This window comes from Kwoniella botswanensis, chromosome 1, assembly GCF_036426115.1.
Source record: "Kwoniella botswanensis chromosome 1, complete sequence".
Taxonomy (NCBI): domain Eukaryota; kingdom Fungi; phylum Basidiomycota; class Tremellomycetes; order Tremellales; family Cryptococcaceae; genus Kwoniella; species Kwoniella botswanensis.
The window spans coordinates 3,514,880-3,538,958 of NC_088599.1; the positions used below are offsets into that span (position 1 = coordinate 3,514,880).

At 44.3% G+C, this 24,079-nt stretch overlaps 11 protein-coding genes across 11 annotated transcripts; 7 read left to right on the top strand and 4 right to left on the bottom strand.

Moving 5' to 3' along the window:
• Positions 1 to 227: 227 nt before the first annotated feature.
• L199_001342 (uncharacterized protein) lies at positions 228 to 1,640 on the top strand (the record flags this gene model as incomplete). The annotated part of the gene is made up of 7 exons (XM_064887097.1): positions 228 to 305; positions 407 to 486; positions 559 to 660; positions 847 to 928; positions 1,069 to 1,208; positions 1,431 to 1,547; positions 1,613 to 1,640. 7 exons carry the CDS (start codon positions 228 to 230, stop codon positions 1,638 to 1,640), a joined length of 627 nt encoding a protein of 208 aa, XP_064743169.1.
• Positions 1,641 to 2,134: 494 nt separating this feature from the next.
• Positions 2,135 to 2,616, top strand: L199_001343 (uncharacterized protein; the record flags this gene model as incomplete). Its single annotated transcript, XM_064887098.1, has 2 exons — positions 2,135 to 2,380; positions 2,554 to 2,616. The coding sequence occupies 2 exons, from the start codon at positions 2,135 to 2,137 to the stop codon at positions 2,614 to 2,616; spliced, it is 309 nt and encodes a 102-aa protein (XP_064743170.1).
• A 421-nt stretch (positions 2,617 to 3,037) lies between these two features.
• On the bottom strand, positions 3,038 to 6,587 carry L199_001344 (uncharacterized protein; the record flags this gene model as incomplete). Its single annotated transcript, XM_064887099.1, has 3 exons — positions 3,038 to 5,885; positions 5,952 to 6,259; positions 6,327 to 6,587. The coding sequence occupies 3 exons, from the start codon at positions 6,585 to 6,587 to the stop codon at positions 3,038 to 3,040; spliced, it is 3,417 nt and encodes a 1,138-aa protein (XP_064743171.1).
• A 1,036-nt stretch (positions 6,588 to 7,623) lies between these two features.
• L199_001345 (uncharacterized protein) lies at positions 7,624 to 8,464 on the top strand (the record flags this gene model as incomplete). The annotated part of the gene is made up of 3 exons (XM_064887100.1): positions 7,624 to 7,765; positions 7,869 to 7,979; positions 8,049 to 8,464. The coding sequence occupies 3 exons, from the start codon at positions 7,624 to 7,626 to the stop codon at positions 8,462 to 8,464; spliced, it is 669 nt and encodes a 222-aa protein (XP_064743172.1).
• Positions 8,465 to 8,784: 320 nt separating this feature from the next.
• On the bottom strand, positions 8,785 to 9,498 carry L199_001346 (uncharacterized protein; the record flags this gene model as incomplete). Its single annotated transcript, XM_064887101.1, has 4 exons — positions 8,785 to 8,807; positions 8,924 to 9,168; positions 9,256 to 9,388; positions 9,468 to 9,498. 4 exons carry the CDS (start codon positions 9,496 to 9,498, stop codon positions 8,785 to 8,787), a joined length of 432 nt encoding a protein of 143 aa, XP_064743173.1.
• A 784-nt stretch (positions 9,499 to 10,282) lies between these two features.
• Positions 10,283 to 12,899, bottom strand: L199_001347 (uncharacterized protein; the record flags this gene model as incomplete). The annotated part of the gene is made up of 6 exons (XM_064887102.1): positions 10,283 to 11,152; positions 11,219 to 11,485; positions 11,551 to 11,844; positions 11,936 to 12,539; positions 12,611 to 12,702; positions 12,792 to 12,899. The coding sequence occupies 6 exons, from the start codon at positions 12,897 to 12,899 to the stop codon at positions 10,283 to 10,285; spliced, it is 2,235 nt and encodes a 744-aa protein (XP_064743174.1).
• A 699-nt stretch (positions 12,900 to 13,598) lies between these two features.
• On the bottom strand, positions 13,599 to 16,208 carry L199_001348 (uncharacterized protein; the record flags this gene model as incomplete). The annotated part of the gene is made up of 15 exons (XM_064887103.1): positions 13,599 to 13,746; positions 13,819 to 13,913; positions 13,987 to 14,159; positions 14,224 to 14,293; positions 14,356 to 14,531; positions 14,606 to 14,790; positions 14,873 to 14,949; positions 15,024 to 15,101; positions 15,171 to 15,181; positions 15,262 to 15,357; positions 15,422 to 15,504; positions 15,566 to 15,630; positions 15,707 to 15,780; positions 15,868 to 15,903; positions 15,974 to 16,208. The coding sequence occupies 15 exons, from the start codon at positions 16,206 to 16,208 to the stop codon at positions 13,599 to 13,601; spliced, it is 1,602 nt and encodes a 533-aa protein (XP_064743175.1).
• A 1,094-nt stretch (positions 16,209 to 17,302) lies between these two features.
• On the top strand, positions 17,303 to 18,892 carry L199_001349 (argininosuccinate lyase; the record flags this gene model as incomplete). Its single annotated transcript, XM_064887104.1, has 1 exon — positions 17,303 to 18,892. One exon carries the CDS (start codon positions 17,303 to 17,305, stop codon positions 18,890 to 18,892), a length of 1,590 nt encoding a protein of 529 aa, XP_064743176.1.
• A 363-nt stretch (positions 18,893 to 19,255) lies between these two features.
• L199_001350 (uncharacterized protein) lies at positions 19,256 to 21,688 on the top strand (the record flags this gene model as incomplete). The annotated part of the gene is made up of 13 exons (XM_064887105.1): positions 19,256 to 19,394; positions 19,461 to 19,472; positions 19,532 to 19,828; positions 19,892 to 19,926; positions 19,987 to 20,187; positions 20,251 to 20,327; positions 20,381 to 20,403; positions 20,488 to 20,720; positions 20,784 to 20,835; positions 20,896 to 20,997; positions 21,066 to 21,478; positions 21,538 to 21,597; positions 21,668 to 21,688. The coding sequence occupies 13 exons, from the start codon at positions 19,256 to 19,258 to the stop codon at positions 21,686 to 21,688; spliced, it is 1,665 nt and encodes a 554-aa protein (XP_064743177.1).
• Positions 21,689 to 22,128: 440 nt separating this feature from the next.
• L199_001351 (uncharacterized protein) lies at positions 22,129 to 22,692 on the top strand (the record flags this gene model as incomplete). The annotated part of the gene is made up of 1 exon (XM_064887106.1): positions 22,129 to 22,692. The coding sequence occupies one exon, from the start codon at positions 22,129 to 22,131 to the stop codon at positions 22,690 to 22,692; it is 564 nt and encodes a 187-aa protein (XP_064743178.1).
• A 349-nt stretch (positions 22,693 to 23,041) lies between these two features.
• Positions 23,042 to 23,673, top strand: L199_001352 (uncharacterized protein; the record flags this gene model as incomplete). The annotated part of the gene is made up of 2 exons (XM_064887107.1): positions 23,042 to 23,340; positions 23,400 to 23,673. The coding sequence occupies 2 exons, from the start codon at positions 23,042 to 23,044 to the stop codon at positions 23,671 to 23,673; spliced, it is 573 nt and encodes a 190-aa protein (XP_064743179.1).
• Positions 23,674 to 24,079: the final 406 nt, after the last annotated feature.

A 24,079-nucleotide genomic window follows, 5' to 3' on the forward strand; every position in this document is an offset into this window, starting at 1 on the left:
TTAGGTCAAAAGTTGATATTTTCGTAAACCTTCATGTTTGTTCAGGCAGATATCACAAAAGCATACATATAGATCATTCATCTTTCTTTTCATCCAAACGATCAATAACCTACACCATCATCATCATCACTGTTCTTAGCACCCACTAATCAAGCTCGTCTTTCGAAAGAATCTCCCCATACCGATATACACCTGCATCGACTAAATCAAAATCAGCATAATACAAGATGTCTCACGAAGCGGATAGAGAATTAGCCAGATTATGGAGAGTATCAAGGACGGTCCACGAGATGGTCAGAGATAGGGTAAGTATACACCTATCAAAAGAAAAAAAAAAAAAAAAACATCATACAAGGGTCTTACACAACAACGTGATTGCTGATAATGGTTTTGGGCGATGGTATAGGGATACTTGGTAGCGGACTACGAAGTGGATGTACCATTTGAGCAATTCAAGAATGATTTCGGAGCGACTGGATCAGTAGAGTCAGTACTCAGATATCATGAGATCTTGTAAGACTACATGATGCTGACGCTGAAGATTTGGGGTATGTACAGTCGAGGACCAATGAGTTTCTCGGTGAAGCATGCCGAAGATGAAGGGACTTTATATGTGTATTTCTGCGCGGAGAAGAATGTCAGTAAGGCAGCTATGAAGACGTGAGTGATAGTTCGTCTCGAATTCTCGGCCGGATCGATATCAAAATTCCTTGATGAGATCTATCAAGGGAAGAATCGGATGGTGAACCGCAACGGAAAGGCGGATGGTTCGACTAGAATAAAGCGAATTGAAGAGATCCGACTCTCAAGTATACATGTTGTCTTACTCTCGTCTGATTTCGATAGATTCATAACTTCGATGGACAAGATAGGCGCCAAGAGGGGAATAATCATCTGGTCGGAGAAAATGTCTCCTGCAGCCAAGAAGGTGAGTCCGGCTATCCAAATTCTGTCACACAACTATAACCTTCTTTTTCAGACTCACACTCTGTGATCGGACTGAATATGTACATTCAGACATGGAACTGATGAATCTCTCTTGTCTCCCTCTTTCATTATGGATAATAGACACTTCAAGAACTGGCATCAGAATATCATTTAGAAGATTTCCAAGAATCCGATTTACTAGTTAACATAACTCGACATTTCTTGGTTCCTAAACATCAGATTATGAGGAAAGAGGAGAAAGATCAGTTGATTAAGAAATAGTGAGTTGAGTTTGTGACTCCCATCTGAACTACCGGCTATGTGACCTTCCTCTTTACATCTGGACATCACCTTCCAAAGTACACACCAATAAATACTCTTTCATGGTAAATCACACGATGTGCACTTTTATCTTCACAATCGCCTCTGTTCACATCATCACCATAGATAAACAACATAAAACCGAACAAACACTAAAACTGATCTTTTTCACGCTTGTCCAGCCGTCTGAAAGAGACTCAGTTACCTCGAATAATGATAACGGATCCCGTAGCTCGATATTACGGTATGAAGAGAGGTCAGGTGATGAGGATTGAGAGAGCGTCAGAGACTGCTGGGCGGTGAGTGTATGATTATCAAGATAAAGCCAGTCAGTGTTGCTGATCACGATCAATGGATGGTACAGATATATCACATATCGAATCTGCATGTGATGGATTTTTAAAAGTTCAGTCGGATCAGATCAAAGGGAGGAGCCAAGTCTTCGAATGAGCGAGACATCGGGGTTCTTGTCAATTTGACATTGAGATGGATAGATAGATCATTATATTCTGTTTCATTTTGGTATATCATGAGATCATATACTCGTACTCTCCTACAGTACCAGTACCAGTAATTGTGTCATGCATGTATGTGTATGAGTATTTCATTGTTACTTGTAAGAACGTACCAAGAATATTGACAAAGATCAGAATTACACTTGAATGGTCAAAATCGGCGGTCGCCACCTCGAGGACTTTTTCATCTGTGTGTTGCAGGTTGCATACGAAAAAGTCGCAAGATTCACTTCACTCCCTTTCGGATCTTCAATGATAACATCCACACGTCCCACCCAACTCATCAATCGAATCTAGCCTCAGAATCCATAGCGACCTACCAGATCCATCCATCTAACCCACAACCCCAACATCATATCCCCCTCCGCACGATGGGAGCCAAAGCCCAGATCCTCCGAGATATTCGCAAAAGACTATCCGCCGAGCAGATGGAAGTCCAAAGACGAGCTTACCTCTTCGTAGCTCGAAACACCACATTACCAGCCACGGTCCGACACAAGGCTCAACTGGGGTTGAACACACTGAATGGTGGTGAAGGGAGGTTGGGTGCAGTTAAAAGTAGATGTTGGGAGACGGGGAGGGGAAGAGGTGTTATAAGTAAATTTGGATTGGCAAGGGTGAGTCGAAATCTATATATTTACATTCACAATATCATTCACATCTATCTGCATGGACATTTACATTGTTCTTATCCTCACTTCATCTAATTCTCTATGGACTATACATCACATATTATGTGTTATTTACCATGAACAAGAGAGAAATGACTGACAATTCTATGTCTATACAGTTTCAATTCCGTCTGAAAGCTTTGAATGGCGAATTACCAGGAGTACATAAATCCAGTTGGTAAAATGGTAGAATGGTAGAATGGAAGAACGAAAAAAGGTTGGATCGTACGATTGGGTGGAATCCATGGGAATAGATAGTATCAATTTTAAGAAGGCAGGATAGGATAGGACAGGATGATGATGAGGCATGAGGTTCCCTGCAAATATGTGGGGCAAGCAAAATTCCCCTCTCAGTTTCAATTTGAACATTTTTGTAAGATCAACCTAGTCATCTAGACAGATGAATTAATGTATATCATATCATATCATACCTCATGACAGGATACATCTAATCTATTTAACAACGACATTGACATTTATTGATATGTTTCAAATCGAAATAATTCCACTGGGAATACAAGCGGTAACAATGACTGTAATGGTAACGGCAAAATGATGCAAGAAAACAAATGCCACCACCACCACCTCAACTATCGAATCCAATTAACAGTCGGTATCTCCTCTTCCTCTTCCAGATGCAATTTCTATTCCGCTCAATTTAATTTCCAATTCTTCCATCCCCTCTTCCTGGACTCTATCATCCCTCACTCTACTCCTATCCCTTTCCCCCCTTGTACCTCCAAGCACGATAGGCGTATTGGCATCATCCTCTCTTCCTAGTGAGGACGGAGCAGTTCGTTGACCTTTGAGCGTCCTTCCTGACGACTGAGGCAATCCAGGGTACCCACTAATCCCTCCTGAGGATCGTCTAGCAGCAATCGTATAAGGCGATCTACCCCCAACGCCAATCCCACTACCACTAGACAATTGCGGTTGTGATTGTGGTTGAGGAGGTTCACATGATTCACTTTCTTTTATACCCAACCCTACACCTGTAGATTTCGTTGGCAATTCCCTTACAGGACTATGTGAAGGACTAGAATACGACGATGGTCTTCCACTTCCTATTCCTAGTCCAATGGGAGGTTCACCAAATCCACCCCTTAGTAATACTGGTCCTCTTCTGGATCTCATAGATTCAGTCGCACTTGTCCCTGTAGTTTGAGGCGATAGGACACTGGTGATACCGGCTGATCTAGCAGGTAGAGGTTCTTCATCTAAAACGGTTACGTCTCTTCCTCTACCTGGTAAGCTCCTTGCTCCTCCTCCTTGAATGACGTGTGAATGGATATGAGGGTGGGTATGATTATGTACATCATCAGCTGACTTTAAAGCTGTCATTGGACTAGCTGATATAGGTGATCTACTGGCAATCGATGTAGGTACGCTCAAACCTGGTCCAGAATTAGGACCAGGACCCAAAGGTGATTTCTCGCCAGAAGTCTGCCTTCTGTATAATGGTCTACTACCCCTTTCCTGCTCGAATCCAGGTATGGCCCTTCGATTCGCTGAAGCGGGTCTGGAAGCACTGAGTAAGCCTATAGAAGAGGGGTTGGTCGAGTTTGAGTTGGTGTTGGATCCAGATCCTGTGCCTGCACCTTTGACAGGCGAAGATAATCCAGATGCGATTGCTGATGGCGAAGCAACAAATGCTGAAGGTGTATTGAGCGAGAATGATCCGGCCATTCGTCTCAATTCTTCATCTACCTGCTGTCTTGTCATAGGTACTCTACCGCCATATCCCGTAGCGCCGGTGCCGGGTGATCCAGAGGAAGTCAAGAGAGGAGATGGAGTGGGGGGGACAGAGGGCGCAGAAAGGGATGATGAAGTTGAAGGTAAGTGAGACCGCGAAGATGACTGCACGGCTTGAGCGGCTATCGAAGGTGGTTGGGGCAACGCGTCGAGCGTCTTGAGGAAGGCTTGAATATCATCTTCGTCCGGCGCAGGTAATCTGGTACTCGCTGATCCAGGTCCTTCTAAGCTATGTCTCAACCCACTCTCTCGCGTGCTGGTACGACGAAGAAGTCCCTGACCTGCACTTCCAGGAAAGCTTCCTTCTCCAACACTACTTCCTTGAGATCCAACATTGACATTGGCTGTACCACTTATCGCTCTCCCCGATCGTTGGGATAGAGACGAAGAGTACCGTTTGATTATGCTTGGTGCACCTGCGTTAGAGGACAAGGAAGATTCCCGTTCTAAAGATTCGGGTATGAACGGCGATGATGCGCTAGGCGTCATGTAGTAAGGTCTCCCAGATATACTTCTGGGGACAGGTTGTTTGGTGAAGCTGAGCGAAGATGGCGAAACGGGCGATTGACCCGGTAGGGGTGAAGATGTAGGAATTTGGACGCCTACACCAGACATGGCCCCAGTCACAGGCGGAGAGGCGGAACCAGCATACATATTTGCCAGTTGAGCGTGAGTGAATGACCTTCCAGATTGAGACAAGAACGAACTTGTCCTTCCTACCGAAGAAGGGCGGGATGTACCAATGACCGGACGAGCCGATGATGAAGAGGGGATAGGAGATCCGGTGTATGCTTGAGGTGGTGTGGAGCGAAGCAGCGAGGTTGATGGTGAAGCAGAAGCGAAAGGTTGAATGGAATGACCCGATAGTCGTCTGGCAGCGACAATGGCAGCAGGAGTAGCCATACTGGGTGAAGGAGGTTCGTGACTTTGTACTTCTCTTTGACTTGTGGTCGATGCTCCTCCAGCAAATGGAAGACCTTCGGCAAACGCTCCCCATTTCTCGGTTCCTAAGCTACCCACAGCCGTTCGCTTCTCCTGACTGGAGGGTACTCTACTTCCACCTTGTCTAACTGAAGCAGTGTAAATCCCAGCGCCGCCAGAAGCTATTGATCCAACAGGCAGAGCAGGTTGTCTTTGAGGTATAGGTGAATTGTTCGACTGTATAGCTGTAGGAATAGACACCCTTCTTGGTTCGCTCTTCAAGTTGACCGGATCATCTTGTGTATTTCGACGAGAAACAGTAGGTGTGAACCAATCTTCATCCATATCAACGAATTTCTCACTTAAGACAGCTTCCATATCCTCAACATTGAAATCCACTTCCGGCCTATATTCGGCACTTAACGTAAATTCATTTCCAAACAGATCGAGTTTTGGGAAATCATATCGTTCAATCTCTTCAGGTTGAACCGTATCACCAGACACCAGTTCATCTAGACCGATATCTAAGCCTATCAAACCTCTTTCCATGATTTCCCACGCTTCCGAAAGACCTTCAGGAGTATTGGGGTATCCTTCCGGACCCCATAATTTCAGTCCCATACGTAGACCATTGTTCGAACGGCGTAGGCGTCGGAATAGGCGATAAGCGGGTAAGAGACGTATGAGAGAGAGTACAGCTCGAAAATGGATGATACCTAATCGGTAAGCGGTGTGAGGGGCTAGCTGTGAAGAAGAGTTGGAATCGGAGGGAGGCAACCTATATGCCAATCACACAAGTCAGCTCAGCTCGGCTTCAAGCAATCACGATGTGGGCTGGACTTACTGAGCTCTGAATGTCCATCGTTCCAGTACGACACCGGATTTACTTTCCTTCTCTTTGCCCTTTCCTTTTCCTTTCCCTGATGATCCCACATCGATAGGGATTTTCGCACTATTGCGATTCCATAGTAAGGCTTGACCGCTAGGTATATCACTGGTATCGAGTATGAAAGCGATGAGTAATGGTGGAACTGTACATGATGAAGGAGAAGGAGTCTCTCCCGGTTCGGTATAAGGTTGATAAGATGAGATTGAACGGTAGATCTGTAAATCTGATTTATATAGATCTACTTCAGGTAGAATCAGATTGAACTATACATGTTGAGCATTAGTTTGCTCACACCCATATATCTTGTATGAGATTGATATCTGTACTCACCCACTTATCCTTCTTCTTCTCACCCGACTTCTTCCCTACAGTACCGCCATAATGAGTCAATCTGCCATCTGCCAATACCTCCACTGTTTTCAGGTAGAATCGATATAACACCTGATCCGCCCTATTTGCTTGAGCACCAATCTGAGAGGAAGATGCGGAAGACGATGCAAGGTTCAGATTCCTCTCTCCGGTGGGTTGACCCAGGAGAGCAGTGGGATTGGGCGATCGCGTAGAAGTAGATCTGAGCGGTACGCTAGACATGATTGAAGAGGCAATATGTCGGTTATGTGCTGAGTTGATGTATCACCATAGTGCGAAAGTTTGAATGAGATGCGATGGCAGAGATAAGGAAGATAAATAGGCCGGAGACACGCTGTTTGATGAGTGATGGGGATGAGATGATGGGATCGATAAAGGGACTACGAGTACTACACTGATAGTTTGGCTGACCGGGTATATATGGTACAACGCTCAGATGCGAGTCGATTCTGAGATATTCCGCGGATCCGACAGTGATTTGGGCAGATTCAGGACAAGGATGAGGCCTGATGAATGAGACGATGGATGTGATGAACGTTGAATGAGAATGGGATGAGTGTCGTGATGTGATGTGTATGTGAGTTGCTGTCATCTGTAACCTTAAGCTTAGACTCGTCATGCACGCGGACATCACCGGCATCGAAGACTCCTTTCCTGAATCATCATCAGTCTTGATCACCTGCTGGTAACCAAGACTCACAAACCTTGGCCAAGCAGACTTCGTTGAGGAATGAGCTGGACAGGGAGCAGCTGGGCAACTCCGGTTCATTCCAGTGCATGACATGGGTATGTACATGTAATCAGTCGGAGATGTTATAAGGACAGTTTGTAAGGGTATCGGAAATGTCTTCGACCACATCACCCTCGATGGGTGTTATGGTCAAATTCTTTGTGATGTATATACTGCATTCCAGAAATCTGACTCAAGACAGATGGCTCGTATCCATCGAAAGCTACTGAACACTCATTCATTGACTCAAGTCAAACCGTCTCCAGTGTCAACTGGAATCCTTGTTGTTCAAGGAAGTCAGCTTTGAATCATGTCAGATATATGACCGTCCCTTATAACCACCTTTAATCTTCATCGAATAATATGGCAAGTCCGTCTTAACGGTTGCCATCAACAATAAATTCAGCTTCTAGGAGAGCTGATTGATCTGTCCATGAACACTCATCAAAGTCCCCCTCTTCCTTCTCCCCCATTTTATGCCATACCTATCCATGACACATTGGAACCATCACCAACACCTCACACACCATGTCACGACACAACCGCACGAGCATTGATGAGACAATACCATCCTCTGAATGGCAGGTCGACTTTGATAATACAACATGCGCTGATTTGGCATTGTCGACCTACACCCAAGCGGATAGCTTCAACCTCTCCGAAAATATAAGTGGGCTGCCATATGCATGTTCAATGCCTCTTACACCCAAGAGTGACGACTACTGTTCCCCACCTCTTATAGAGGACTTCTTTCAATATCGCTACCCGAAAAGATCCTTGTACTACTTCTGATAGTATGATCTCGAGAGGCGGTACATCTCTTTCTGGCTCACGAGTTAAAAACAAGACACAGCGTTGGGCTCATGAGAATAAGAAGACAAGGGGTAAGTCGATTAGTTCGCTCACACCTCCATCATAATGATCTCTCTAGTTATTACTGGTAACATATATAGATAAGAAATATCATCAGCAAACAGAAGAAAAAGAGGAAGTTGGAACTATCTTCGTAAAAGTGACGATATTGAATTTAGAGAAAGATAAATCCGATCGAGAAAACATCAATATCCATCTGATCAATGAAAGAGACCTGATTAGCAGTACTTCGATTCAGAGTGAATTATCTTCACAAGCTACTATAGAGAATCTGGTAATTGTTAATAAATCGGTATCAACTACATGTGCAGAATTGGAAGTTGAGAATAGACGATTGAGAAATACAATACAATGGTATGGGTTCGATTGTTCGAATATGATTGATACGTTGAAAAGTATCAGTAAGAATTTTCAAATGTCAGTACAAGAACAAGATAAGCGAACTCAGTCGAGGATAGAGTACCTGGAATCGCTCGCGAGGGAATTGCAAAAGTAGATGGGAAAGGCAAGATGTTTGAGCTGAGTTTCGGCAGAGGCCACGATAGGGGGATGAATCTGTTGTCGGTGTCATCTAGCGAATTGGGCGTCTTGGTGTATTGTAATCTTTCTGATGTGCTATGTGCTGTATGAAGGATTGTTGGGATACCGTCACGATCAATGAAATGGGTTAGGTAGAGAACACAGAACCCAATGGCAGGATCGTAAAGGTCAAAAGGTTGGCATGCAAATGGTATAAGATCGGCATGCTAACGATCATACATGTACACCAGTACATATCACTCATTCTTTCCACACTTCATATTCTACGGAAATAGCTTAGAATCTGAGTTTGGAGAAGACTAATAGCGCAAATGAGAATTATCAGCGTGATTCCAGAGTGAGAGCAATGCCGGGTGTCCAGAACAACGAGTGAAGTAAAGTGGATGTATAAAATTCAAGGGAAAGATCCACTTACACCATCTGTTGTTACCCTTGGCGTATCTCTCCTCGAAAGCCTTTTTGATGGCCTTCTTGGCATCTTCACGTTGGGTGGGTTCCTTGAAAGTTTCGTTGGAGACTGAACCTTTCAATGATTCGAGTTCGAGTTGGTATCGGGTAGGGAGGAGATGAGCGTAGTTGATGACTTTGATGAAAGGCTTGACCTTTGATCGTCTAGCGATTCTCTTTTTACCCATGTTCTTGGTTACTTTGAGAGGGTATCTACATGATCATCACACATGCCAATCAGCAGATGCCTCCAGTCGAATGTGATGATACCGATCAAGACGAGATATAACCCCAACTCACCGCTCGATACCGGCAACAACGGCGTGGGGGTAAGGTCTCTCCTTGGTTCCGTCATCTTGTTGTTTGATGACAACAACCTTTTTACCGGCTTGTCGACCTGAGAGGACGACAGCGACTTTTCCGGGCTTGTAGACTGTTCAACCAGAAGAGAAACGAACGTATCATCAGCTTTCCGCCCATACTAGCTATACACCATATATCCATTTCCTGACATGTCGAGAGATTGGCGATAGAAGGTGCCATGTCGTCGATGCTGATGCCTTGTCACTTCCATACTACCCCCACATCCATCTAATCGCACCGCCCTAAGACCCTTCATCCAATTGAATTCTCTCTCCGCATCCCTTCGACCCCTTAGACTCGTACTCATCCCCCACCTCCTCCATCCTATTGACCTTCCCAGCATCGACGACATGATCCTTCCTGATCCTTCTATAATGAGCCCAATATTGAAAAAATACTCACCTACAAGAAAAAAGTAAGTCAGCATACGATCCTTCAACATAGAGAACAATGTTATCACAACTCACTCTTGACCATCTAATCGAAGCGAAAGCAGACAAGCAGCAATCTATCAGTACTTCACTCTTCTGCGCTTCCTGCGCTTCCTCCAGTGATGAGAACACTCACTTTAATAACCTGTAAGAAACCCGTTAGTGTTGGATAAGACTGAGAAGTAAGAGGGATCAAGGATTTCTACTCTTTTGCTAAATTCGAGGAAACAGTGTCGTCCAAGCAATCCGATACCAACACCCACACCATAACCAAAAACCTGCGAATTTGAACGGAATCAAATCAAAATCATGTGTTATGTTCAGGACAAAAGCTAGCGGACGGAGTTTCTCGGTGTTTCTTCTTTTGATGTGTGGCAAGAACAGAATATGTCACTTTGGCGGATATGGCCGCGTTACATCCCCTCATACATCGATATCGTGTAATCAAAATACGATCAAAGACCCAATCCATACAAAAAGAAAAAAACAGTAATGTGCAGCTAGCACAGTTACATCAACATAAGAATACAACTCTATATACCCATAATGGAATTCATCGATCCCAAAGATCCAGGCGAATACTCCGCCCAGGGAGGTCCCATCGAGTTTAACAATTGTTCTGTCGTGCTTGCAGACTGTCCTTCCTGTTCATTCGTTGAAGCAGGATCTAACATTGGGAAATTCCCAAAAAGATCAAAGATCGATACGTCTGGTTGATCGATATTCCCTCCTAAATGACTTTGCGTTTGACCAAGTTCGTTATTATCGGATCTTGCAGATCGAGATAAGTCGCCATTTAGAATTGTCGCAGAGAACGTCTGGGGATGCACTTGCGTGTCTCTTGAAGTTATAGGATTTTCATTTTCATTTTGACTTTGTCTGTTTCCAATACGATTGTTATTGATATTAGTCCAGAAATCCATAACCGCTCGATTATCATTATCAGTATGATTCTGATCTTGTTGTTGGATGACTTGTGATTGTGATTGAGAGGATTGTTGACCAAGTTGAGATCTTAATTGGGAATTGAAAGAGTTGACTAAGTTATCAAACATGATTTGATATTTTGATGATTCAGGCCATGAAGTACCGAATTTTGATAACAAATCTTTACATTGTTCTATCCTAGTTTGCACTTCTTTCTCATCGAGATCGATTAAATCTTCACGTTGGTGGAACTCGTTGAAACAGTATATCAAGGTAGTACACGACATGAATATCTGATACAAGTGAGTCCAGATAATCAAGACTTTCTTGGATTTACAATAATGTCGATATAAATCGATCGAGAGACTAGCAGAATATTTGAGTGTCATGATGAACGATGAAGGGATTTCAGATATGAGAGGAGATGGTCGATGAGCAGCCATAATCATTTGGTGATAAGATATATCGTCTACTACCTAAACGCACGCAGAATACCAGTTTAACACGCTCTCACATAAGTTTTCAAAGAAAAAAGGACTTACCTGACGAGAGATAGTAGCTTCGGATATAGGCACGAAAGCCGCTTTTAAGGGACTCTGATTGTACCAAGCTTGAGCTTGACGTACGAAATCAGCAACGATCTCCTCCTTTTCCTTCATCGTTTTGTTTGAATCTACGGATGCCGAGTAGAACGTTTCCCTGACGATACCGTATAGCCGACGAAGGTGGATCTGATGACACCGTAGGGCTATACTGGACACTTCCACAGACGAAGAATCAATTGTCTGAGGGACTGGATCCGAGGGTAGCTAATACCGTTGGTCTCAGCTTTCGTCTGTTTCTTTATTCCATAAATGACTGAGATATGACTTACATCTACATCGATATCACTATCTCTGATGGATAACGGCTGGCCCAATGTGAAGCTTGCCAGACGATCTAAACAGTATATCGCCCAGAATATGTTTTTCCTGAGTTCGTTATGTTGCTTGGATTCAGCCTTATCATGGTTTGATCCCATCAATGGCGCAAGGTAGATATCGTCCCGTCTGTGTATATTAATTGTCATAGCTGCACGGGCAGCAAATCCGACTAATTGACTGAGACTCGGTCCTCCGGGTATATCCACACCGTAGATGCATAACAAGGTCAATGCTTGGACAGCGGTCTGACAAAACAGAGCAGCAACGTTCAATCAGCTCAACTCCAAAATCTTGGTAAGATGTGATTGGGTAGTTGGAATAGGATAGACTGCTTACCAAATCCTCTTTCGCAATCACGTTGGAAATCTCTTTCAGTGCCAGATTTTTACAAGTCATTCCATAACTTCTTTCCAAGGAAGTATCACCGCCATGATAAGCGGGACTGGACTCGAGGTAAATCACAGAGAAACATCTAAATCTGCTTGCTGCCAAATCCGGATTGATGAGACCATTCTCCCCATAAACCAATCTAAGATCCTCCTCTATACCCTCTTTAGTCACACAATGATGACTTTGTAGATGTCTCGCCAAAAAGCGGCTCACAATTTCCAAAGCCTTTTCGATGGTGGGTAATTGGGGGTGTTGACTTGCCGAAGATACAGATAGAGATGGATCTATGCTATAGTGGTGGATTTTAGGATTGAGAGTTTCGACGTATCCTTGATCAGGCATATTCTCTGCTCTTTGCATTGACAAACTCGCCGATACCAGTGTAGAGAGATTGAATCCCTGCGAGTTCGTTTGTAGGATCGAAGAATGGCTTGTACGTGGGATTAAAGGAGATCCAGTCGATATAGAACTGATATTTCGAAGTGTAGGTTGTTTGTCCCGTATTAATCCTTCTAACCAATCTATACGTCGTTGTAATTCCTGAGTTTGCCTGTTTGATTTCCGAACATAACGTCGGGTCAGACTTCACTAAGTCCTGTAGATATCAACCTTGGTACTCACATCAATAGACTCCTCTCTACACCCTTGACGCCAGATTCACATTCTACACCGGCTTCCACGCATGCTGTACATCGAGGTTGCAGTTTGTCACACTGGGAGTCGAAACATTAGTCGTCAGCTCACAGTATCAAGCTTCCGGTTCCTATTGGCTTCACTTGGCACAGTGATCTATATGGCTTACCTTCCTCTTCCGTATGGAGCATCTCTTACAAGCTACTCTACCCTGCGGAATCGGACCGATCGGAGTGATAGAGGATGACCTCGCTCGGGATGTGGGACTGGAAGGCATCTTGCTCGCCAGATTCCCTACAAGCCGCGTCTCAAGCCGAGTGTTGCAGGTATCAAGGAGGTGAGATGACGATGTGGTTGTGCAGGTACTACGGGTGATGTTGTGTGATCAGGTGATGGTCAAAGAGGGTCCCTTCGAAGGATGGCGAGATAAGGAATCTATTACGTAAATGTACAGCTAGATGATCTAAAAAGCATCAATAGTACCTAAAGATCGATTTATATGAGCTGCTCAGCCCGCAGCGCACTCCAATTGCATCCAGACCTTTGAAGCACCGGGCTTGCCCTATGTCCGGTCTTAAATCCAATTGGCCAATTCAATAACGGATGCAACTCCTCGAGACGATGTGGGACAATCTGCTCTCTCGCCACAATTGGTGATTGTCATTCGTATTGCAAAACATATCTTTGCATTTTGCATGAGTATAAGCCCAAATCATCAGAGCAGACAACTATCACATCTACTGCCATTCCATCGAAAAAGCGAATCCAAGACGAACTACAAAAGGTCGATCAACCGTGATAAACCTATTTCCTTAATCTCTCGTTGTTGTTTAAAATCACACCATACAAAGTTGTATCAAACTTTCGTAGCAGAGCATACCAAGTAATAACAAAAAGATTGTACTTTCTTAGCGGAAAGCTTCCGATTACCATCATGATCACTTCGAGATAGCATTCCGTAGCCCTCGACAATGGCTTATCGTCGACTTTGAACGGGGACGACTTCGAGACCATCTTGAACTTGTTTGTTATCCAATGCGACATCGGCATCATCGTCATTGGCATGCGGAACATGCTGAACTTGATCTTCATAGAGCTCTTGACCGATCTTCTGATTTCGGGGTCTAACCAATCCAACACTTGTCAGCCTGCTGAGCTTATATATCCGGCATGTCAACGGACGGTGATTGACTTACCTAACGTATTTCATATCGATAAATCTGATCAACCAAATTTCGAACATTACGAATAACCACATTCCTACTGTCAACTTCCATCCTACTCTGTAGTGCTGCATTACACGGTCATACATCCTGTCAGTTGAATCCCCAGGTGATATAAGGCCCAAAGGATTCATTACTCACAGGAGCCTCCTTTGCGGGCCAAATAAGGACGTTAGCCCATGAGTTCACAGCGTACCATGTAGCAGTACAACAACCGATGATGAATGCTCTCATCTCGGAATCGTGAGGTGTCATATCACTCAGCCAGGCGAAAAGTGGAGGAGAGGTAGCGATGAATGAGAAACTCAGGAAGTCTATGCAAGCATCCTATAACGTCAGTCGCGGTCCGCATTGTTTGAATCAGATAAAAAGACGTACATGAGAAGTACTTGGCACCCATTGGGACATTCCATACGGACATGATGATACCTGGAATGAGACCGAGCACCTGTGATGAGACATTCCTAGTCAGCCACAGTACGGGTGAGACTAGAAGAGAGGTTCGCTTACAGCTTGAGCGAAGATGATGGCCCAACGAGTCTGGAAGTAATCTGAAGCCCAACCCCATCCCCAGACTAGGACGATCGAAATGGCATATCCGACCATTGGGAGTGCATTGACCTGAGCGACCGACCAAACGGCAGTACCATCAGGATTCTTGAGCGATTTCAAGAAAAGGTTGAAATCTAGTGAATATCGTCGAGCGTCAATATTTCTTTTGGGTTTAATGGCTGAAGGCAGGGCAACAAGTGCTACTTACATAAATAACCTTGTTGAGCAAGTTGAGCAGTCATGTAAAATATAGGGAACAAGTAAAGTTGAGGTTGTTTGAGTGCTCTTGTGATAGCATATCGGTTGAATTTCTTGTTATCGGCTCTTCGGTATCTCAAACTTCTATCTTGAGCCATTTTCACATGTCTGTCTTTCAACCAGAATGCCCAGGGACTATAACAAAAACGATCAGCTCGCTGGTCACCCGAGAAAGGTGGGTATGGAGATGGATGGAACTATCTGGAGATGTACTCACTTTGGATTTGAAGGATAATCAGGGATCAAGACGAAACCAAGCCCAGCTACGATGATAGTCATGATTCCGTCGATCAACTGGAAAGTGGAAACACGGCGCGATTTTAGCTGGGATTCATACACTGTGACGAAGAGCCGCAAAAGGTACCCACAAACATCCATCTCCAACCTCTGATCCCAGACTTTCCATCGAGACCTTCATAGATTGCAGCTTGAAGACCACCAGCCAACTGAATATCCCACGAATGAGCCTAATGCTGTCTCGAATAATGAGAGACAAGAGGTCAGATCAAACTCACCATACTGCCCACTGTGGAGTAGAGTAAGTTAGACTAAAATTAGCTTGAGTTCCTCATTACAATTATCTGGGTATGATATGAATATACGTACTCCATTGTGAACTATGATAGAAACTGATTCTCAAAGCCAATTCAGAGGGAGTGAACCAACTGGAAAGTAAGAAGACAGCTCCCGGATAAGCAGACGCTGGATATTAGGAAGAGTGTAAAGTCAATATACTTTCGTGTAGGTGATCATCAACGAGACTTACCTTCGAAAGCTCCGACCAGTGCTCTAAGTGCGTAGATCTCTTTAACATTTTTAGCGAAGAAGAAAACGATTGTGAGGACACCCCTGTGATCGTAGAGTCAACGAGAAATCCAAGATGAGTCGTCGACATTTATCGTATACTCACCAAGTAAACTCGAGTCCAGGTAACCACCATGAAGGCCTAGTCCAGGTCATCATGATTTGAGAGGGCTGATCCGAGTCAAATCGGAAATCAGTCAACGTACTGAGATACAATCCATACATGGGACAAGGGAATGTTACTCACGATAACGAAAACAGCATAACCGACATTGAAATAGGTTGTGAAGTAGTTGTACTCGTTGGCTTGAATGTTGAGATCTGTCCATTCGTACGATAACGGTAAATAAAATAAAACTTGATCAGTTATCCGAACAGATTAAGTGGATTTCCATCAACGGTACGCACCTTCTTTCATACCGGAGACATATGCAGCCGAGACGTCTACATGAATTTAACCTCAGTCAATACCTTATATGTTTGACCATCTGGTCACAGACAGTCTAGGACTTACTCTGTTGATCTAACCCTTTAATGATTTGGGAGACACAAACGTAAACCAGCAAGATGAAATCTAACCTAGCTACGAATAATCTTTCTGCTTTAGACTTAGATTGCACTTGCGCCCCACTGATCACATCTACTTTTCTGTCTTTTGGGATCATGTCTTTGGTATTGACGCCGGGAGCATTTTCGGAATCAATCACATTGGACGGTTGAATCTCGTCTTTGGATTGTGTTCGGTTCATCGTGTTGAATGGTTGAACTTTCGGGATACCGTAATCAAGTCAACTTGAAGTCGAATCCGTGTCTATGTTGGTAAGTCAGTAGATCAAAGGCTGTCCACAGCGTAGGATATAGTGTGAAGGATCATTCTTTGGTCTGTTGATGATTTGTCGGTATATAATACCTGTAGAAAGTGAGAGTCGAATGATCAATCGGATCACCGGAATTTCTTATCAGTGATTCTCATCAGATTATCGGATTCCAGTCCACCTCTCAAATCGGGATTATGTTACCGGTAAGCATACTAATCGGACTCAGTCCGTCAGAGCTACGGTGTCAAGATACGAGTAGTAGCGAATACGCTTAAGCCCTACGAGTACAACGCGGCGCGGTTAAATTCCCACCTTGTCCTTGCTTAATTTGATAACTTAAAGTTGTGTGTCAGTCCCTGAACCTCAAAGAAATCTCCTAAAAGAGTAAACAAATAAACCCTGTCTGTCATGTGATCCAAGATCGATACGAGCACAGCCCTACTCGAGTAGTACTCCGAGCCGATCAATCAATGGATATAAAGTACTTTTGGACTTCTGTCCGCTTGATATGTTAGCATTCACATAGACGTCGGACAGATCTCCATTTTTATGATGAGACCCAGCATGAACAAAACCCCGCCGATGCGATCCGAGGTTCTGTCTACCCGTCGACCTACACAACAATCTCTGTGTCTGGAGATAGATGGGCAGCGTGACCTGAGAGGGCTGTGGACAGTATCCGCTCGAGGTGCAGGTGGATAATACATTTAAGTTGAACCATGATAAGTCATCAAGAAAGCAGGTAGACGATGAAGCAAAGGCCAATCATTTAGACCTACTCATCAAAGTGTTATGATCACTGTCGATTGGATCACTTCCGCAGGACTGGTGAGTTGCGATTTACAAGTCAAGACGCTTTGCACAGTATCTGTCGGCCTGCAAATACATAGTATACACATTCGCTTACTTCTATCATTCGACCATCTGCTCCAAGCTACAGCAATATACTAATACCCCGAGTAAGTCATCAACCTCGCTTCTGTGCGTAGGAAGAACAGGCTGACCAAGCATCATTGGCAGCCACCATGCCTATCGCTACACCAATCACCAACGGACATGCGCCCAACTCTAACGGTCCTATCAAGACCAATGGTCACCTCAATGGTCATACCAACGGTCACTCTAAGCAAGGTGTAGCTTTCACCGAAGCTCGACTTGCCAAACCTCCCAGCAAGCTTCTCCAGCTATATGAGAATCTCCCGACCGTCGAAAGGGAGAAGAGACAATTCGACAAATTTCTTCAGATTGATCTGGCTCATCTTGTAATGATCACCGAACAGTCCATCATTCCACTTTCGATCTCTCGACAACTCTTCCCTGTCTTACTTGATATTCGATCTCAGGGAGGTGATCAGATCCCACTCGATATGGCCAATGGTACATTACTCCTTCAGATCGAGGCTGTCTTGGCCTCAAGATTGGGCGAGGACGTCGCTGGAATGCTTCATACTGCCAGATCAAGGATTGATCAAGGTGCCACTGCTCGAAGATTATTCAAGAGAGATAAATTACTTGAAGTCATGTCTTTCATCCTCGATCTTCAGAAAATCTTGATCAGAGTAGCATCAGAGCATGTGGAAACCATCACACCAACCTATACACATTTGCAACATTCCCAACCTGGTACATTCGGTCATTACCTGTTATCCTATGTTGATAAGCTTCACGACGACTTCGAAAGATGTAAAGACTGTTTCGAACGAACCAATCGAAATCCCCTAGGAGGTGTAGGTCTCTCGGGAACTTCATGGCCTATCAATCGAGAACGAACGACCGAGCTTTTAGGATTCGACTCTACAATCTATCATTCTAAATTATCCAGAGAAGCATTTTACGCTGCTGAGATTGCTTATACACTTTCATTCGTCATGGCTACCCTTAACGACCTCGCAACCGACCTTCACCTGTTTTCAAGTGTTGAATTTGGCTTGATAGAATTGGACGATTCGTTCTGTAGTACCAGTTCGATCTTCCCTCAAAAGAAGAACCCGGTAACGCTAGAAGCTCTCAAAGCTAATGCTGGAGGAGCGGTCAATTGGGGGTCTACAGCTCTAGCTACATTTAGAGGTGAGGGAACCGGTGATCAGGGTATAAGATCGGTACCATTATTAGATTCTGCATTTACAACTACCTCGAATATGCTTCAATTGATGGGTGGGATAGTCGATACGTTGCAAGTCAAATCGGAAAGGATGAAACAGCTTCTCAAGACTAGCTGGTGTACATCAAGTAATCTTGCGGATATCCTTGTTAGGAATAACGGATTGTCATTTAGACAGGCTCATCATGTCGTAGCTAGATTAGTGAGGATCTGTGAACTGGAGAATATCCCCAGATCTCAAGTATCTCAGCAGATTTTGAGAAGAGCAGGAATGGAAACGCTTGGTCATCCTGTTGATATGTCTGATACGGAACTTCAAGCTTCGCTCGATCCTGAAGAGTTCGTCAAGACCCGAGTCAGTGCTGGAAGTGTTAGTCCGAGAGAGGTCAATGAGATTTTGGGGATGAGTTCTGAAGCGTTTAAAGAGGATGTTCAATGGCTGAAGGGTAAGAAAGATCAGATCGATCAGTCGAAATTGAAGCTCAAGAGGTCTATCGAGAGCATCATGGGGTAGGCGTGTACGGTGTTTTCGGTTTATGCATCTGTTGATAGTCCATACTCGTAACGTATTTATTTATGTATTCAAATTTCTGCCTTCATGCATGAAGGGTGATTGTCTGTCGGTCATATCCGATACTACGAGTACTTATGAGATGCAAACGCAATGTGTCGCAATCAGTTCATTTGAGTCGTTTCACGCTAACTTGTATCAACGATCAATGAGTACCGATTAGACAATATCACGATAATGCACAATACGAGTATCCCAAATCGATTCGAGCTGCACAACAGCTTGGTTGCTTTTTATTTACTTATTCATTGACGCTTCCTATTCGATTCTCATTCCATCGAGGGTTACTAATTGAGTCCCATCAGAATGTCGCCCGCACCAACACTACCGGAGAGCATCGACTTGGCTCATCACCTCGCTAAGCGGGTTAGAACCGTTCAGCCAAGTGCCATGAAGGCTTTGGGAGCGCTGGTGGGAAGTAGAAAGCTTCTGACTCTTGGAGGAGGTATGTTGGCTCTTGCACTCCTCTCTGGGACATTCAACGTGTACTGACGGATAGAGGAATTCATAGGAACACCGCATCGTACGTTGGATGATATAAAACCCACGGAAGACATCCTAATTCTTCAAATTCACATATAGCCTCGTTGTTTCCCATGTCACATGCGACCTTTACTCTTCCAAAACTATCGACCTTGAATGGTGACGTTCAAGATTGGCAGCAGGGCGAGGCCGTCACAGAAGAAATACACCTGAAGAAGACTGGCCCAGGGACGGAGAATGACGAAGGTGGTATTCTAGATCTGAATGATATCCTTCAATATGGGCTTAGTAATGGCTTTCCGGAGCTTGTACATCAGTTGGAAGAGCTGAATGAGCTACTTCATGGGAAGACTATCTCAGATTCAAGTATTTATATCACCTTGGGTAATACAGATGGTCAGTAATTCCATATTGGATCCTTGGGGACGACCACCAGTCAGGCTGACAATATGTATCTAGGTGTATCCAAAGTCTTCCAACTCCTTGTCGAACCAGTAAGTACATCTGTATTGAACCTCAAATCTCCCGGTCTGACTTGATTCTTTCTTACTTAGGATATAGATACCGTTTTAACAGAAGAATATTCATTCGCATCTTCGTTGAACGCAGCCAGAGCCAAGGGAGCCAAACTGTACCCCATCAAAGTAGATGGCGAAGGTCTGGTACCTGAGGATCTTGAGAAAGTCTTGAGTACTTGGGATGAGAAAGTTCAAGGTAGAAAACCACATGTTCTTTATACGATTCCTTGTGGACAAGTAAGTCAGCTATACGCATCATCGTAGAATTTTAGGCAGAGTCGAAGCTGATTGTGCGATTAGAATCCGACTGGATCGACTCAACCTCAGGAAAGGTATGATGAAATCTACAGAATCTGTCAGGAACACGATGTGATCATGTACGTCTACTCCTTTTCCTTCACAAGTGGCCAGGCTGATTTCTTGTTCTCAGTATGGAGGACGATCCCTACTATCGTGAGTGTTCCTTAATAAATGAAGACTATGGGATTTAACATCTGATGAGCTGAGCCAATGACCTTGATTTACGGTCTGTTCCAGCTCTTCAATTCGCCGCATACGAGCCTGATGTTCAGAAAAGACAATTACAGCTCAAAGAAGCCCGTTCGAAATTACCTCCAGCCCCTGAACATGCCAAAGATGATGACGTCCAAGCTGTAGCCAAAGTTTTCAACGAATACGCCGGAGTTAGATCTTTCTTATCTCGTGATGTAGATGGTAGGGTGATCAGAATCGATACATTTAGTAAAGTGTTTGGTCCAGGTGTCAGACTTGTAAGTCAATAATCTGTTGGTTTTGGTAATGTGGGAAGACTGATGGAGCTGTATGTATCTTAGGGATGGGTTACAGCAAATTCCACTTTTATCGAAAGACTTCTCCGAATCGGAGGTGAGCTTGAAGGCGCCCTCCCATTTAGGATATCACTGAACTAATTGTTCTACATTGCAGAAACTACCACGCAAGTACCTAATGGTCTAAGTCAATCTGTTCTCGCTTCTTATCTCTCGGACAAACACTGGGGTATCGGTGGATTTATAAGATGGATGTGGGGTATGTCCAACCAGCCTCCCACTATCTCACGCTGAACATCCAGCTAAACTCATTCCTACTCTCTGTAGGTGTACGATTGGAATACCAAAACAAACGAGATTACTTCCTCGATCGACTTAACGAATATGTCCCAACAAATCTAGTATCTACCGTCCCATGCGGAGCAGGGATGTTCCAATGGCTACGTGTTGACCTAACTTCCCATCCGCGATATAGAAAAACCCCCATCAACAGTTCAGCAGAAACAGCCGTCAACTTGGCTTTGGATACAGTAGGCAAAGAACCAGAGGTGCCACCAGGTTTAGAATTGAAATCGACTAATGAACCCGCTCAGTATACCTCAAATGCAGGGGAGTTCATGGATGAATTATGGAATCATCTGGTGGAACACGGTAAAGTCGTTTTATTACCTGCGAAGGTATTCATAGTAGAGAAAGAAGGAGTAGACCAGTCAGAAGACTTGAATTTCTTCAGAGCAACTGTACGTCGATTCTCTTATGCCTTTCGCCATGGATGAATCGAGCTGATGGTGTCATGTAGTTTGCGGGCGATTTGGAAAATATCGATGCCGCTCTGAAAGCTTTCGGCGATTCAATCAAGGTGAGTGACCCTTATGGGATATCAAGTAAATCATAGTGTCACTAAGGTGCTGATTACAATATATAATTAGGAATGGTTTGCGAAGGCTTAGACTGGCCTGAATAGTCAGGAGTGTATGTTCCAGTCTATTTATGCGGATGGGGTAGCGGTAGAGTTGGAGAATGCCTGGAGTTCCAGAAAAGGGCATATGCAAAGGGACACTCTCAGGCATGTATAGTATATCTGTGAGGCTAGGATGCGCCTTCTGACCACAGTATCCAAAGCTGAGCACCGATGATCAGAAAAGAAAGGCGGTGCATCTAAGGCTTCTTGCCTTCTCAGACCTGAGCATTGGGGAATTGACATCATACGAGGAAGAGGAAGAAAGGATTTCCGCATGAAGTTCCCAATGGCGTTATGTGTCAATCTGAGGAGTGGACAGCTATTTAAAAAGGTAACGGACTTTCGAGCATCATTTCTGCTCTTTTGACAAAGACGGTATTATACTTTCCACTTCCAAGGCTTGCCACCCCATCATACCACCGCACAATAATGTCTAACAACCAGGCTACGTCTGCAGCAGACTTTCAACAAGTCATAACCGAGACCATCACCAAAATCCAACGTTCAGTCAACGCTCAGACCAGTCGTGATACCTCCGTATACAGACAAGCCAGGATCGAGCTCTTACAGCGATTTCAGAGTGACACAGTGAACTGGACCAAGGAGACATTTGCTCAACGGATCGCCAGCAGACATTTTTCGAGAAACCCACCATTGATAAGTGCAAGTGAACGTGAAGAACTCGCTTCGACGATGCGAAACAACTTGACTAACTCTGGTAAAGCGGGCTTGCAACTCCTTCGCGGTGAAGTAGATTGGTGTTCATCAGATATCAGAGCTACTTATACTCAAGATCATCCCCGGAATTTCGACCACGAACAATTGACCGGTACGGATACGTATAGGACTCAACTTCCTGAAGAAGCATTGGTGGACTGGTTGTTGAGCAAGGATGCAGATCGATTGACAGAGCTTGCTGAGGGCTGGTATGAGGGTTATCAAAGGAGACTTGGAGAGAGTAGATCTTGCTTGAGATATACGAGGATGCTTTAAACTTGTTGATGTGGCGATTTCGATGCACACCATTCACCGTATCTGATCGTACAAATGGCCTGATCGATCACACTGCACCATCTTTATGAGAAACGCATCTAGTGTCCAAAGAAAAATTCATCCTCTGCCCCTTCAAGTGCTCGGTCGCCACTGGGGACATTGCAATGGACGATATCCTTTCACAATGATCTCATCACCAGTAGAAGGGAAGTCAGAATCAGCCTTCGCCCTCAGATGATTCTGAAAGATATCAGCTACTCAACCTGGGCACAGCCATGCCTGATTCTTCAGGATCGCTACTTGATTGTTTGTTTGTTCGATATCGTTTCACCTATGCAATTTTTCCAGCATGCCTGCTACTTCTGAAAATAGCAACACTGCCAATCTTGCGAGCGACTCTTCCCCTACAATCGCAAACTCAGGGATCATTCAGAAATGGCGTGAAGACGCCCTCGAAGCTAAGAGAGAAATTTTACGTTCAGCTGAATTCAAAGATAACGAAGCAAATCGCCCTGTATATCATGTAAGTTTCGAGCTGATCGATGGATTTAGGAGACTTATCGTAAGAGGGTTTCGGATGCTTGGAAATAAATTACTCGAGGAATGCGAGCAAAATCGGAGGACAGGTTCCTTCATTATCTTAGCAGGGTGAAGGACTCCAACGAGCCAGTGGATGAACAACTCTATCGCCTTGTGGATCTGATTAGCACATCGGAATTTTCCTTCAACCTGATCGAAGAAACTCGATCTGGACCACCTGTCGTACATGAACAGTCGATTGACGAGGAAGCAAATGTTTTATACCATACTGAAACCCCAAAAGAAGCCTTTCTGGATTACACTCAGAGTCAAGATCCGACTTCTGATGCTATGAGATCGTTAGCAGATGAGTATTATCTCGTGGTCAGTCATTCTGAACAAAAAGAGCAGGACACGAGAAGTGCAGTGAGATGTCTCAGTACGACTTTTAGGATGTTGTGAGCAATTCAGCAAAAACAACGGGTGATGGATGGGTTTATACTGGAAGAAGTGGGATATTCGCATGAAGGTTCATGAGGAGGTTAGGAAAGTGATGTATATCAGGTCCATCCTTATATCCCGCAGCAGGATTTCATGACTTAGTCAGTTAGGTTTGACTTTCACAATCTTCGGTCTTAGCTGCTTATCATTAGCCGACTTGCATTCGACAAGCAACTGGAATGCGTGATGTTATTCCTTATCTTACATTCTCTCAACGTTGATCAAATCCTTACGTTTTTTTTTCTGACCAGTAAGCCTAAAATAGACACTGCGTACCTGCTGTGGCGTTCCTTTGCTCGATTGCATATACTTTACCTTTACACTGCTATTTCCGTCGCATGCCGCGCCGCTTGGACCCTTAAATCCG